The 16,006-nt window shown below is 41.9% G+C and overlaps 1 protein-coding gene and 1 pseudogene across 2 annotated transcripts; both read right to left on the bottom strand.

The window, feature by feature from the left end:
* Positions 1–1,559: 1,559 nt before the first annotated feature.
* LOC135515688 (protein mono-ADP-ribosyltransferase PARP11-like) lies at positions 1,560–5,794 on the bottom strand (annotated as a pseudogene).
* A 1,680-nt stretch (positions 5,795–7,474) lies between these two features.
* LOC135515687 (protein mono-ADP-ribosyltransferase PARP11-like) lies at positions 7,475–15,232 on the bottom strand. Of its 2 annotated transcripts, XM_064939363.1 has the most exons (9): positions 15,010–15,232; positions 14,749–14,873; positions 14,471–14,598; positions 14,171–14,291; positions 13,992–14,067; positions 13,548–13,620; positions 11,342–11,469; positions 10,936–11,087; positions 7,475–10,687 (listed from the first exon to the last, which is right to left on the bottom strand). In XM_064939363.1, the coding sequence occupies exons 3-9, from the start codon at positions 14,588–14,590 to the stop codon at positions 10,371–10,373; spliced, it is 987 nt and encodes a 328-aa protein (XP_064795435.1). In that variant the 5' UTR covers positions 14,591–14,598; positions 14,749–14,873; positions 15,010–15,232; the 3' UTR covers positions 7,475–10,370. The 2 variants fall into 2 exon arrangements, with proteins under 2 accessions (XP_064795435.1, XP_064795436.1); XM_064939364.1 differs by lacking the exon at positions 14,749–14,873.
* Between the last annotated feature and the right edge of the window lie 774 nt (positions 15,233–16,006).

The raw sequence follows: 16,006 nt of genomic DNA, 5'->3' as shown, positions 1-16,006 counted from the left end.
AGTGATACAGTTGGACTGAGAGACTGCCATTAGGATACAGTTGATATTAGGAGTGATACAGTTGGACTGAGAGACTGCCATTAGGAGTGATACAGTTGGACTGAGAGACTGCCATTAGGAGTGATACAGTTGGACTGAGAGACTGCCATTAGGAGTGATACAGTTGGACTGAGAGACTGCCATTAGGAGTGATGACTGAGAGACTGCCATTAGTTGGACTGAGAGGCTGCCATTAGGAGTGATACAGTTGGACTGAGAGGCTGCCATTAGGAGTGATACAGTTGGACTGAGAGGCTGCCATTAGGAGTGATACAGTTGGACTGAGAGACTGCCATTAGGAGTGATAGGGTAGGTACATGGAATAGGGGAACATTACATATTTATTATCTATTGTGTAACATCATACCTTTGAAGGAGCGAAGGATCTCTATTGAGGATTAGCATTGTGGCTTCATCCAACTTGAACACTTTTCATCAACATTGACTGGGAAATATAAGGTAACGGATCTATAGCCCTTCTTTTCCATGGGAAAGGGTTTAGCTAAAGTTCAAGACTGAAAGGCAATATGGGTAGAAAGTGGAGGAGGCCAAGAAAAAACAAACAAGAGCTGAAAAAAAGTCATCAAAATGTCAGAGATACAGCTAGTAGCCCAAATATGTATATCACACACACAAAATAGTGTCTTCAATGTGCTAAACTATTCAGAGTAACATGAAGGTGTCTCCCGACCCCTGTAGAGAGAGGAAATAGAGTGGTCTAGTTCTCTCAGTGTGGCTCCATCTCAATGTGAATCTGTGTTTCCCAGGTTACGTGAGTTCAGCTTTGATGCACTCTCTTCCTCCTTTCCGTGTGGCTGACCTCACTATGTGAGGACCGGAGGAGCCATTTCCAGTCCAACAACAGCACTTCAAACACGCAGCAAAAACTGTCTGGTCATGTAGAAATGAGGATCCTGTTCAAGGTGAATTTCATGCTGAATGCCATGTTGCATCGACACTGATAATAAGACTCCACAGATTAGGTTTACTCTGTGTCCGGGAAACCCTCAGGCCTGGACTGAAAAGCATCTTCAATGGAAACTCTCCATTTATTTAGGTTTTTAGTCCAGGACAAGGTTTATCTGGGTCTGGGAAACCTGCCCTGATTGTTTTAGAAACTGCAAACTCAAACCCTTTCAGAAGAGGTTGTATTTCAGATGTTTCTATACTTCCATGCTTGTTCCAATGAGAACAGAAATAATTTGTCACCTCACCTAAACAGTTTAGACAGAGGTATCCTAACATTTACTAAATTCATTTTTGTGTGATATTTGTTTATATGTAGCTTGTTGTGATGAAATGCAAGGCTTGATTTGGTTTAAACTGTGTGCATACTGTTTAAGTGAACATTTGGCCTGACAAGGAAATGGTTTTGAACTCAAATAAATGTTGTGGTTTAGTCACAGTGAAAACTTTGAATTATAATTTACAAAACACTGGTGATTTCAAGGACCAATTCAGAGCAAAATATGCAAAAAAAAAATAAAAAAATCAATGGACATGTCCAATTCATTTGATTCATTCAAAGTTTTAATTCCATTCCAGTACAGCGGAGTGACTGCCCTGAGTTGACAGAAATCGAGCATTTTAGCATCTCATCTTCAAACATGGAAAGGGGCCTACAGGTGCGATCAAGGTCAACAGCGACCTCTACTGCCAGTGTTCTAAAAATCTTTTTTTACTAGGCCACAACCTTTCCTACTGTAGGCTAACGAGTCTCGCTAACACCTACCTTTCAAAATCCTCCTGCTTCAGAGTCTGGAATGGCTCTTTCATGTAGTCGGCACAATGCGGCGATAATGAAGGGGGCTGTGTTGACTCGTTGGTTCTCCTCCTTGTCTTTCTCACTCAAACACCCACAGCCCCTGAGCGCCGCCCTGTTCCGACACCACTGCAATAGCCTATTACACAATCCATCGTAATAGAAATGATTTCATTGACAATGGACCACTGTTTAAAATAACAGCATTCCAATGACAGGCTGATGAGTTCATATTGCACATGGCAACTCATTGTAGGTCACTCGGTCTCCATCTTTATTTCAATAGTACTGAATTAAGTACTCTGGATATATCTGATTGGGATCAAATATGACAAAAATTCTGGGATACATGACATTGTCCACACAACTGTCATGGAAGTTGATTGCACTTTTGTCATCAGGCTTGAGGAAATCTGTCTTTCCCAGTGTCGTTTTCCCAACTATCACCTTGCACAGAAACATTGTTTTGGTCTTTTGGCTACTGAAGCCTTGTGGTGCCTCACCAAACAGAGGTACGGGATCAGTGTTCCATGGACTGTACTTATCTGCATATGAGGTTCCTACATAAAAGGAAGAAGAGGGGTAATAATGGGGTTACTGTACCAGAGAGATTATACCTGCTGTCATACATACTATATTCATTTATGGCCTGTTTCATCATCACTTACCTTTTCCAAGAATATGGCCGTTGATACCAGCTAACCTGTTGTCAAAATTGTATGTACAAATAGAGTGTACGTTGCTGACTTTTGTTCCATGAAACAGCTTCTCCTCCTTGACCTCTGTAACACCTTGAATCCTTCCCAACTGAATCTTTTTCCTTTAAAAAGACAAATCACCATGGTTGTAAAAAAAGGCCTTCCTGCTCCTTTCCTCTCTACATAACTCCTCTCACAGTCCCTTCAGTTCAGCTGCTCAGCCTACCTAAGTTATCCCTCACCCATCACAGAACTGACATTTTCAACCAATATTAGCGCTTGGAAATTAGTTTTTTTTTTTTACCTTTATTTAACGAGGCAAGTCAGTTCAGAACAAATTCTTATTTTCGATGACGGCCTAGGAACAGTGGGTTAACTGCCTGTTCAGGGGCAGAACGACAGATTTGTACCTTGTCAGCTCGGGGGTTTGAACTTGCAACCTTCCGGTTACTAGTCCAACGCTCTAACTACTAGGCTACCCTGCCACCCCAGCATCTGGACACTGCACCCGCCCACTCAGGTCAGAGCATTATCGTAGTCCGAAGGGAGAAGACGCATGTTTCTGACAACTTTTAGTTGTCGACAGTAACACGAATGTCTGAATGTTGTGTGTGTATTGTAATGCAGGGGGTTTATTAGAGGTTTTACATGCTGTGTAATTCAAATGTTTTTATTTAACCTTCTTTTAACTAGGCAAGTCAGTTAAGAACAAATTCTTATTTACATTGACAGCCTACCCCGGCCAAACACTAACCCGGACACCGCTGGGCCAATTGTGCGCCGCCCTATGGAACTCCCAATCCCGGCCAATTGTGATACAGCCTGGAATCAAACCAAGGTCTGTAGTGACGCTTCTAGCACTGAGATGCAGTGCCTTAGACCGCTGTGCCACTCGGGAGCCCCAAAAATACCATTAATTACTTACTGTTACTTTGATAGCTTTCAGACATATGTTCTACTGTGTGGCTGTTACTATTCTGTAATGTTCAAGTTGCCAATACTGCTTTGCCTATTGTTTATCATATGTAGTATTATTCCGTACAGCCAAAAGTCTTATTGCATTGGTTGCACAAGTACTTTTGCAGAAGTGGTTTAATTGTTGTTTTGGTAAACAGTCTTTTGCATGCACACGCTACCACAGCATTTTCCATAGTGGCTTCAACATCATGTTCTAACCGGACAGCACTAGAGGACAGAACCAAACCAATCAGTTAGAAGTATATCGCGGGTGAGGGCATTCACAACCGACCGCTCAGACAGGTGAGGGCATTCACAGCCGACCGCTCAGACAGGTGAGGGCATTCACAGCCGACCGCTCAGACAGGTGAGGGCATTCACAGCCGACCGCTCAGACAGGTGAGGGCATTCACAGCCGACCGCTCAGACAGGTGAGGGCATTCACAGCCGACCGCTCAGACGGGTGAGGGCATTCACAGCCGACCGCTCAGACAGGTGAGGGCATTCACAGCCGACCACTCAGACAGGTGAGGGCATTCACAGCCGACCGCTCAGACAGGTGAGGGCATTCACAGCCGACCGCTCAGACGGGTGAGGGCATTCACAGCCGACCGCTCAGACAGGTGAGGGCATTCACAGCCAACCGTTTTCACGTGGTCCTTCTAGCCGGATTTAGTGACCAACAGTTTTTTACATGGTCTGTCATATCTCCGGATTTAGCGACCAATAGTTTTTACAATGGTGAATACAATACCAATAGTGATAGAATACCACCAAATTAGATAGGAAATGTATACTGTACTACATCCATCTATTTCTGGAGAAATGATAATACTATTATGATGCTGATGATGATGTATCTTACCTACAGTAAAACTCCCAGAGGTCCAGGTTCCGTATTCTACAGATGGATTTGATGCGTCTGTCTAGTTCCCCATCCTTTAAACAGCCTGCCACATAATTCTATTCAGCTGTGTCTCTCTTCAGACAGAACACCTATGGGTTAATGATGGAAATTAAATCATACTCAGATTACAAACACACACAAAAAAGTAAACAAACATGTTATATTATTGCAGAATAATGGACTAAGGTTTGAATATATACTAGATACTACTTCTAACGTCTGATGTGATTGAGTTAGCAACAACTTGCCCTTTAGATGATCCCATTTGGCACTGGACATATATTGCTTTGTGTTCCCAAATAAATAAGAAAGAGATGACAAAAACTGAGATGTGGTACATTTGTTTTTGTTTTCTAACTTTATTTTTATCTGCACCTGATAGGGGTATTTGGGGTCCACCGCTTCCCAGTGTGTGGGCACTGAACTAACACAAGAGCATCTAAAGGAGAAACAAAATACACACGGTTATGTTAAAAGAAACCAAGCCACCAGTGAGTTGGTTTCACTTTCATTTCTCAGTAAGTGAGAGGATGTGTTGCCTAAAGGTGGAGCAATACATTTCAGAGACATGTTTGATCTGGATCAATTCCATAACGTATTGAACCCCAGTGATCACAAGTGACAAATCTAAAGTCTCACCTTCCACTATTCCCAGTGTTGTGAGTGTTGTTGGATCGTTTGATTGGCGTCTGCTTCCTTGTTTTGATGTCAGTCAGAACCATCTCTGGAAATCAAATAGTCAGTGCTATCAGTTCACAACATAAAACCTTTGATGTGAAAATAAATACTGTATGATATTATTGTGGATGCGGGTTGATAGAAGGAATCAAGTAAATACCAGCGAAATCCAGCTTGTTGATGCCTCTGGATGTGGATATCTGTAAGACTCCTTTTGGATGTATTGTGTAATACCTTTCAATGTCCTGACTGGTCAGAGAGTTTCTTTCCATGTGGTCATTCTGACACAAAAACACCATTTATAAGACAAAGCAAAGTCTCAGACATGTAAGAGATGGACCACTGGGCACAGACGTCAAGTCAACGTCGTAGTGGGAGATGAACTCTAGACTGACAAAAGAGACAGCTACCTCAAACATGTGCCACGTTCCCCTCGTGTCCAGGTAGAACCAATGCCATGGATTTGTTTTGTAATCTGTCATAACAGGCATGTCTGAGGTGTCCATGTCCTCAACTTCTGGACTGCTTTCTGATTGGGTCCACATCTACATCAGGACAGCAAACCCACACATCTTATTTACTGAAACACCACTTCAATTTGGCTTGATAAAATACTAGGGAAAATGTTACTTTACCTTCTCCTGAGGTTTTGTTTTGTAGTAAAGGTGAATGGTACTGTAGCTATCCAAGATTCGCCTGCCACTCCTGACCTGGTTCAGCACTGCTTGAACATGCTGTAGTAAAAACACCAGTCAAACCACACCCTCTTAAAGGAGGACGTCCTTGTCTGAAAGTCTGGTGTATGACTCTCACCTGTGGATTCAAATAAATCAGCTTGTTGGATGGAAAGTCTGAGTCACCAATAAAGTTGACGTCAGACTTGTTTTGCATACACAGTTGAAGTCGAAGGTTTACATACACCGTAGCCAAATACATTTCAACTTAGTTTCAATTCCTGACATTTAATCCTAGTCAAAATGTCCTGTTTTAGGTCAGTTAGGATCACCACTTTTATTTTAAGAATGTGAAATGTCAGAATAATAGGAGAGAGAATGATTTATTTCAGCTTTTATTTATTTCATCACATTCCCAGTGGGTCAGAAGTTTACATACACGCAATTAGTATTTGGTAGCATTGCCTTTAAATTGTTTAACATGGGTCAAACGTTTTGGGTAGCCTTCCACAAGCTTCCCACAATAAACTGGGTGAATATTGGCCCATTCCTCCTGACAGAGCTGGTGTAACTGGAGTCAGGTTTGTAGGCCTCCTTGCTCGCACAAACTTTTTCAGTTCTGCCCACACATTTTCTATAGGATTGAGGTCAGGGCTTTGTGATGGCCACTCCAATACCTTGACTTTGTTGTCCTTACGCCATTTTGACACATCTTTGGAAGTATGCTTGGTGTCTGCTTGGGGTCATTGTCCATTTGGAAGACCCATTTGCGACCAAGCTTTAACTTCCTGACTGATGTCTTGAGATGTTGCTTTAATATATGACGGCTGCATTGTCCCATGGTGTTTATACTGGCATACTATTGTTTGTACAGATGACCGTGGTACCTTCAGGCATTTGGAAATTACTCCCAAGGATGAACCAGACTTGTGGAGGTCTACAATTGTTTTTCTGAGGTCTTGGTTGATTTCTTTTGATTTTCCCATGATATCAAGCAAAGAGGCAGTGAGTTTGAAGGTAGGACTTGAAATACATCCACAGGTACACCTCCAATTGACTCAAATTATGTCAATTACCCTGCCAGAAGCTTCTAAAGCCATGACATAATTTTATGGAATGTTCCAAACTGTTTAAAGTCACTGTCAACTTAGTGTATGTAAACTTCTGACCCACTGGAATTGTGATAGTGAATTATAAGTGAAATAATCTGTCTGTCAACAATTGTTGGAAAATTACTTGTGTCATGCACAAAGTAGATGTCCTAACTGACTTGCCAAAACTATAGTTTAACAAGAAATGTGTGGTTTGGTTGATAAATACGTTTTAATGACACAACCTAAGTGTATGTAAACTTCCGACTTCAACTGTATGCAACACAAAACGTAGGTCCTTTCTTCATTTTGTTGTCACTGGTCCATGCTGTTCCAGTCAAGACTGGAGGAACTCACTCATTCTGCTAGTTACGATTTTTTTTAAATGTGTGCATTTCCTTCTTATCCAAACGGATTGTATTCTTGAAATCTCCTGACGATGTGTATAATCCTCACTAAGAAAAGACAATTGTTCAAATACGATTGAACAGAAATGTATGGTGTAATCTTGTGTTGTACTGCCACCATGTGGCCAATTAGATGCACTCAGCATTTAATTTCCCTCCATTGTTTCCCTATCGCTTAACCTTCAATGATCCTTGGTAGTATTTGCAGGAAATAGATAGATAAAATAATGCACACCTTGCATTCAACATGACTCGCTCCGGTAAACATACACATATAACATTTTTGTTTATTTACAGTGTATTACAACAGTAGGCCTAAATCAAGCCCATATCAAGTTTATACATCAAAGCAGAGGACATGAAGTACTGACCAACATTTCATGACTTTAAATGAACACGAAAATACTGTCATTATGACATAGTTTGACACCCTCTCATTAAGAGGAAAGACCATTTTAATTCAGCTCAAGAAAATCTTCATGGGGGTATTTCCTTCTTGAACAATGTACAATGTGCAGAATGAGGGAGGTAGATTGTTTAAGGGGTAAGAGAGTGCTTATCATGCATATATCAACTACATACAGCACACATATACAGGTAGCCTACTGCATTGTCAGATCGTGGTACCAATAGCGGTGAAGGAGAAAGCAGTAGATTTTAAGACATATTGGCCTTTAAAAGCCATCTTGGCCTCAATTAACTCAGGCAATCAATCACTTGACTTGCACAAACGGTCCCCAAAGAGATTCATCCAGTTTCTTAGCTTAGCAACACTAGCTAGGCCAATAACCTAGCTTTCATTTAGAAAATGCATCTGCAACAGTACAGTACACAGAGACGAGCTGACTATAAGCCTCATGCATGATATGATGTGATAGTACAATTGCAGTGTTTGCATTGTCTGTTCAGTTAGAATTGGAGCAACTCTATGTGAAATCTATCGAGTTTTCCTAGAATTCCAATTTCTTTGGTAACTATATTTATTATATATACAGTACCAGCCAAAAGTTTGGATACATCTACTCATTCGAGGGTTTTTCTTTATTTTTACTATTTTCTACATTGAAGAATAATAGTGAAGACCTCAAAATTATGAAATAACACATATGGAATGATGCAGTAACCAAATAAGTGTTAAACAAATCCAAATATATTTTATAATTGAGATTCTTCAAAGTAGCCACCCCTTGCCTTGATGACAGCTTTGCACACTTTTGGCATTCTCTCAACCAGCTTCATGAGGAATCCTTTTCAACCAGTTTCATGAGGTTGTCACCTGGAATGCATTTCAATGAACAGGTGTGCCTTGTTAAAAGTTAATTTGTGGAATTTAATTCCTTCTTAACGCATTTGAGACAATCAGTTGTGTTGTGACAAGTCCATATTATGGCATAAACAGCTCAAATAAGCAACGAGAAACGATAGTCCATCATTACTTTAAGACATGATGAACTTTTAAAGTTTCTTCAAGTGCAGTCACAAAAACCATCAAGCGCTCTGAAGAAACTGGCTCTCATGAGGACCGCCACAGGAATGGAAGACCCAGAGTTACCTCTGCTGCAGAGGATAAGTTCATTAGTTACCAGCCTCAGAAATTGCAGCCCAAATAAATGCCTCTCAGAGTTCTGCAAAAAAAACAGTACTAAAGGACACCAATAAGAAGAAGAGACTTGCTTGGGCCAAGAAACATGAGCAATTCCACCGGTTTCCATTAGACCGGTGGAAATCTGTCCTTTGGTCTGATGAGTCCAAATTTTAGTCCACATTTTTGTTACAACCGCTGTGTCTTTGTGAGACAGAGTAGGTGAACGGATGATCTCCGCATGTGTGGTTCCCACCGTGAAGCATGGAGGAGGAGGTGTGATGGTGCATTCCTGGTGACACGGTCTGTGATTTATTTAGGAATTCAAGGCACACTTAACCAGCATGGCTACCACAGCATTCTGCAGCGATACACCATCCCATCTGGTTTGCGCTTAGTGGGACGATCATTTGTTTTTAACAGGACAATGACTGTATAAGGGCTATTTGACCAAGAAGGAGAGTGATAGAGTGCTGCATCAGGTGACCTGGCCTCCACAATCACCCAACCTCAACCCAATGGAGATGGTTTGGGATGAGTTGGACCACAGAGTGAAGGAAAAGCAGCCAACAAGTGCTCAGCATATGTGGGAACTCCTTCAAGACTGTTGGAAAATGATTCCTCATGAAGCTGGTTGAGAGAATGCCAAAAGTGTGCAAAACTGTCATCAAGGCAAAGGGTGGCTACTTAAACAAATCAAAATATATTTTAGATTCTTCTAACACTTATTTGGTTACTACATGATTCCATATGTGTTATTTCATAGATTTGATGTCTTCACTATTATTCTACAATGTAGAAAATATTACAAGAGCAGATTACTGTACAGTTACAATGAATATATCCCTTATACACAGTTCCAGTCAAACGTTTGGATACACCTACTTATTCAATGTCTATCTATGAAATCAGGTCCTTGTATACAGGAGTAGGGCAAGTCAAACATTTGTTTACTTTATGTTGGCGACTTCACTTGTAATAGTGAGTTATTGCATCCTGGTCACCAAAGTAGTTATTCAGTCTACATCCTCATTAGAAGTGTGTTGCACTTTTTAGCTTTGCTTGACTATGGTCATGTTGGACCTAAACAGTCAAAGGAAAAGAAAAAAAGAATACCTGCACACTGTTAGAACGCTCCCGAAACGTATCCGCAACGTTTCGACAACACAAGGTGATCCTGCCTTGAAACATTGCTAATCCATTTCGGGAACACTCAAACAGTGTGCAGTTACTTTTCTGTTTTTCAAATACGCCAACTCTCGCCCTCTCCGACCCACAAGTCTCTAAACACAGTAAATAGACAAACCACTCTTTACGAACTCTACAGCTTTTATAGAAACATAGTCTTCTTGTATGGTCTTCCTTGTTCTGCCATAGTAATCCATTAAGGCACATCTTATGATCCAAGTCCCAGTCAGGCCTTGAATCAAACAGCGGGAAGTCATCATGGCCGTCCATTGAGTCCCTCCTCTCTTGACCCCCTCCCCTGATGTTTCTGAATCCCAATCCCGTCCTGGTAAAAAAAATCCACCCCCTATACATTGTGTGATAACGTCCCTGATCACCCCATAGGCGTCAGTAGAACTCAATGAGATACTCTGGGTAAATCTGGTTGCAGTCGAAGATGACGTAGATCTTTGGGTTGGCGAGGTCGTCCACACAGCTGTCAAAGAAGTTGCTGTAGCTCATGTCCTTGGATGGCGGTCGGCAGAACAGCGGATTGCCTAACGTGGACTCGCCGACCAGCACTCTGGCCAGGAACATGGTCTTATATGGAGGCTCGCTTGAAAATATCGGCGGGGCTAGTCCGTGCTTCTGCAAGGCAAAGTTATGTTTCCCCGTCGTAAGGCAGAATTTGCTAGAATACTTGGCGTCTCGGGCAAAATAACTCCCTGAGAAATGATGGGAAGGACAGTATTAGAATGCTATGTTTGAACAGTTGAAACTACTGTTGCAAAATTCAGGGAACTTTGCCAAAATTACCAGGTTTTCCAGAAATCAAAGTTGGAAGATTCTTGGAATCAGGCAGGAATAGACAGGAATAAGCAGGAAATCCAGGAATACGCTAACTGGGATTTTTGGAAAACCGTGAAATGGTGAGAAAGTTACGATTTCATGACACAACACAAGTGGAATCTACCTCTGCCATAGACGTCCCCATGGCTCCCAGTTAGCCTCCAGTCAAAGTTATATGTGCATATAGCCTGCACGTTGCTGTGGCCTGTGCCATGAAATAACATTTTCTCCTCAATGTCCACAACTCGCTTTATCTTGCGCAATTGTTGTTTTTTCCTTTAGAAATTGGAGTAAAAACACAAAAGCATTGATCAGTCTCAGCATTTAGGTTAAGCACGTTTTCCAACCAAAATATCTCTAAGAAGCTATCGAAAAAGGTCTACCTATCTAATTCAAACCATCATTCCAAACTGGGATTCTAGGTGCTATCATCAAAACAATTTAGATACTAAACTATACTAACATCATTATAATACCTTATAAAACCACACACACACACACAACACAAACAAACACACGCATAGCTCTACCTGCAAAAGAACTCCCACAGATCCAGGTTCTGTATCCTCTGAATAGATTTGATAGGGTGACACATGGTCCTTTCATAGAGTCTGACCACTTCCTTGAATTCATAAGTATCTCTGGCCAATGAGACGAGCTGAAATAAAGATCCTATTAAATTACTGGTATTCTAATTCCTAATTCTACAAGCTGAAAGAGAATAGTCAATCAGACATGGGTATACTGCAAATCAATGACACACAGTGTTTTAGTTAGAAAGAAACAAACTGGCTAAAGAGAGTCATGGAGTAGGTAGATACATTGATAACACTTTACTTAAAGGTCCAATAAAGCTGTTTTTATCTCAATATCAAATCATATTTTCTGGGAAACAAATAAGTACCTTACTGTGGATTTTCTTTCTATTAATATGGTCAAAAATAAACAAAAATAGCTTCTTAGCAAAGAGAAATTTCTCAAGAAAGAATTGTGCTAGGAATGTCTGGAAGTGGTCTGAGTACAGAGGGGAAAACTGAAAACTAGCTGCTATTGGCAGAGAGATTTGGAACTCTCTTTCTTATTGGTCTATTAACATATTTTTCACCTGGTGACTTCACCAGGCAGGCCAAAACTCCATCCCACCAAAACAGGCAGAAATTTCAAGCTGTCTTTTCAAACAGTTCTTACACTAAAGGGGCATTATCGTAATTTTACAGTATTATTCCATCCTCATAGTGTTGAAATATATTCAAAATACAGGAAAACATGTTTTCGACTGCACTTGGCCTTTAAAGGTAGTCAGCAATGCAGAAAGTAAAAATAAATATCGGGCCGATTTCCACAACAACAAAGAGAATTGAAGTGCAAGGCGAAACCTCTCCACTGTTGTCCCACAGCGATCACGTTGTAGAAGATTGACGTGCCGCCCTGCACATGGGCAGATACACTGTGATACTCTGTCAGTGCATCATCTTGCACCGCGCTCATCTGCAACATCTGCAGTGCTACTCGTGGCAACGTCATGTCTCTGAATATCAGTAGAACACTGACAGGTATAATGCATTATAAGACATGTCATAAGCATGTATTACTCTACTTATAAAGGGAACATGACTAGGTCTTGAGCAGGTAACATGACTAGGTCTTGAGCAGGTAACATGACTAGGTCTTGAGCAGGTAACATGGCTAGGTCTTGAGCAGGTAACATGACTAGGTCTTGAGCAGGTAACATGACTAGGTCTTGAGCAGGTAACATGACTAGGTCTTGAGCAGGTAACATGACTAGGTCTTGAGCAGGTAACATGACTAGGTCTTGAGCAGGTGAGCAGGTAACATGACTAGGTCTTGAGGTAACATGACTAGGTCTTGAGCAGGTAACATGACTAGGTCTTGAGCAGGTAACATGACTAGGTCTTGAGCAGGTAACATGACTAGGTCTTGAGCAGGTAACATGACTAGGTCTTGAGCAGGTAACATGACTAGGTCTTGAGCAGGTAACATGACTAGGTCTTGAGCAGGTAACATGACTAGGTCTTGAGCAGGTAACATGACTAGGTCTTGAGCAGGTAACATGACTAGGTCTTGAGCAGGTAACATGACTAGGTCTTGAGCAGGTAACATGACTAGGTCTTGAGCAGGTAACATGACTAGGTCTTGAGCAGGTAACATGACTAGGTCTTGAGCAGGTAACATGACTAGGTCTTGAGCAGGTAACATGACTAGGTCTTGAGCAGGACTAGCAGGTAACATGACTAGGTCTTGAGCAGGTAACATGACTAGGTCTTGAGCAGGTAACATGACTAGGTCTTGAGCAGGTAACATGACTAGGTCTTGAGCAGGTAACATGACTAGGTCTTGAGCAGGTAACATGACTAGGTCTTGAGCAGGTAACATGACTAGGTCTTGAGCAGGTAACATGACTAGGTCTTGAGCAGGTAACATGACTAGGTCTTGAGCAGGTAACATGACTAGGTCTTGAGCAGGTAACATGACTAGGTCTTGAGCAGGTAACATGACTAGGTCTTGAGCAGGTAACATGACTAGGTCTTGAGCAGGTAACATGACTAGGTCTTGAGCAGGTAACATGCTGGTTAGGGGTTATTTCTGCCCCATTCAGATAGTAACCTGAACCGGCAAAAGACGGGTAAAACTCTCTGTCTGAAAGAGGTACCGATGGGGTCACCCACGGGCATGTAGCCACACAGCATATTGTCCACACACATCCTTTTCCCTTACCTGATAAGGCTCGTCTGTATTTATTCTCTCCCAGTGGCAGGGCACCGGCAGGGCCAGATTATCACAAATGAACCTGGGCGAGGGTGACAGATGCATATACACAACTCAGACACATACGGTACAGGTCAGGCCTGGGTCCAACTGCTGGGTGGTTATTATGTCAATGCCCTTAGTTACACATCCTTTTATTTTCACCCAAAATGTAGCACAACATGCATAAGGTTTAACGATATAACAGGTGATGCTTCTAACCCCACAATAGACTAAAGTAAGCTCCGGGAAGTAAGCTCCAGGAAGTGAAACTGACCACAGAGCCAATGGAGAGCATTCAGAACTCTGTATTTCTTAGTTATATAGTTACAGGCCTGTGGGCTACCTGCATGTCTGAGTTATTTATACAGCTACATGCCCGTGGGTGACCCCATCGGTACAGCTCAGACTCACCTAAAGCCAGTGGCAGAGTGGAATGCCCGTTTGATTGGCCGTTGTTTCCCGGTTGTGACATTGATCTGCTTCATGACTGGTTGTGAAACAAAGACACAATTAGAGAGGGACTCCAACATATCCAATGATTGTCAATGATACTGTATAGATGTGTGCCAGTACTGTAGTGTTCTTGCTACCTGAGAAGTCCAGTCTGTAGGTGTACTTGGCGGTGTAAAACTCCATGACACCGTGTTGATTCCTGCTGTAATTCTGTTCTATCTGCTCACTGGTCACAGAGCATGCAGCACTTGGATCAATCTGCCACAACCAGAACAAATTGCAAATGAGACTGGGATGGTTAGAGTGAGTGAGGGGATGTGTGGATGGATGCAATAAATGGGGGGATGGAGGGATGGAATAATGAAGGAATGGATCGATAGATCAAGTAAGAGGATGGATTGATGAGGAATGCATAGGTGGAGTGATGTGTCCTGTACCTCAAACATGTGCCACACTCCACATTCAGCGAGGTAATACCAGCACCAGACAGCCTCTGACGTGTCCATCTCCTCCACCATCTCTGAGGACTCCTCCTCAGGTGCCCTTATGGCAAACATGCCTGGACCTGGGAAGAGCCGTATACAATGTCATTGCATTGGCTTATAGTGGATAGTGGATGAGGAGTATGCTAGGTTTATCTTCAGCATGACATTTCTTATTTTTAAATATCTGTTCTCATATTTCTCGGTAATTTGCTTGCATCTATGAACAATACCTATGTGAACTGCACCAATATGTTTCCAACAACAGCATTAGGTTCTTCCTGGTTGGCAGAAGAACAGTCTGCCGACATGTCATCCGCTTGTTGCAAATTCTCTGCACCCCGAAGTGGATGTGTGTCTACATGTCAAATAGACGAACACAATTCACTAAGCTGCTATCAAACACAGCAATATGTTTATCACATCGGGTATATAAATATATTCTATAGGAAATATAACTAGCTACTAGCATGAAATATAGCAGGCTATCTTACCGGTTTATCGAGCGATTAGCCTGCCTCAGTCCTAGCTACTGCGTTAAACCTTTCCTAGAATTGGCAATCATATATTCCAGCTAACCCCATTTCGCCCAGTGCTGCAAAATCGTATTTAGCACCCAGCATCGAGAGATTTTTTGTAGAATTATGCGAATGCATTCGCGTTTCTCTTCCGATTGCTATGTTTACATTCGTTTCCTGGTAGCAAAAAAAGGTCACAGAGTACGTCATAATTCCAAGTCCTCCCACTGATGTATGACGCCGCGTCAGGAACAGACATGTTCCAAAACAATTTACCTCTAGGCGTAAATTGGTTCCTTGAATTGAAATGTATCTTATGTATTTGTTACAACAAGATTAAATCATATTTAGCTTTTTAGTTAATAACAAAAATAATGACATTTTCCTAGAATCATCTCCCCGAGTTCCTACTTCAGTGCATTCCAGACAACTGGGAACTCGAACAAAACGCGCTCCTACTGTGAACAAAATCGTCAAATAGGTCATATAACTCGTAATTTCATGGGGTGCGTTTGTAAATTTGCTCTGGCTATCTACTTCGATTTCAGAGCACTCTCGTATGTGTGCCAGAGCTCAACACCCTGTTGAATATGCCGTGTCAGTAAACCTTGGCAAAAAAAAGCGTAATTAAACTGTTGCCAGCAGCACAGTTACACTCACCAACGCTCTGGATAACATGAAAACGGCCTAAAAAGCTCGGTTAGAGCAAGAAAAATGGTCAGAGTGAGGTGTCGTTTATGTCTAAGTAGTTAGCATGCCAGCATGGGTGCTTGACTGCCGTTGTGAGGTCAGAACGCTTGGATCAACCCTACTCCTCGGCCAGTGCGTCCAGTGTGCGCTCTGAACGTTCAGAGAGCAAAACGCTCTGAATTTACGAATGGACAATCTGACAATGCTTGGAATTTACAAACACCAAGAGTGAATTTACTAACGCACCCCATGTCGGTACAACTCTGACCTCTTTCTAGAGCTC

Source organism: Oncorhynchus masou, chromosome 27 (genome assembly GCF_036934945.1).
Source record: "Oncorhynchus masou masou isolate Uvic2021 chromosome 27, UVic_Omas_1.1, whole genome shotgun sequence".
Classification (NCBI taxonomy): Eukaryota; Metazoa; Chordata; class Actinopteri; order Salmoniformes; family Salmonidae; genus Oncorhynchus; species Oncorhynchus masou.
Note: the sequence above shows the minus strand (reverse complement) of the source record. Positions and strands in the feature narration are given on the sequence as shown.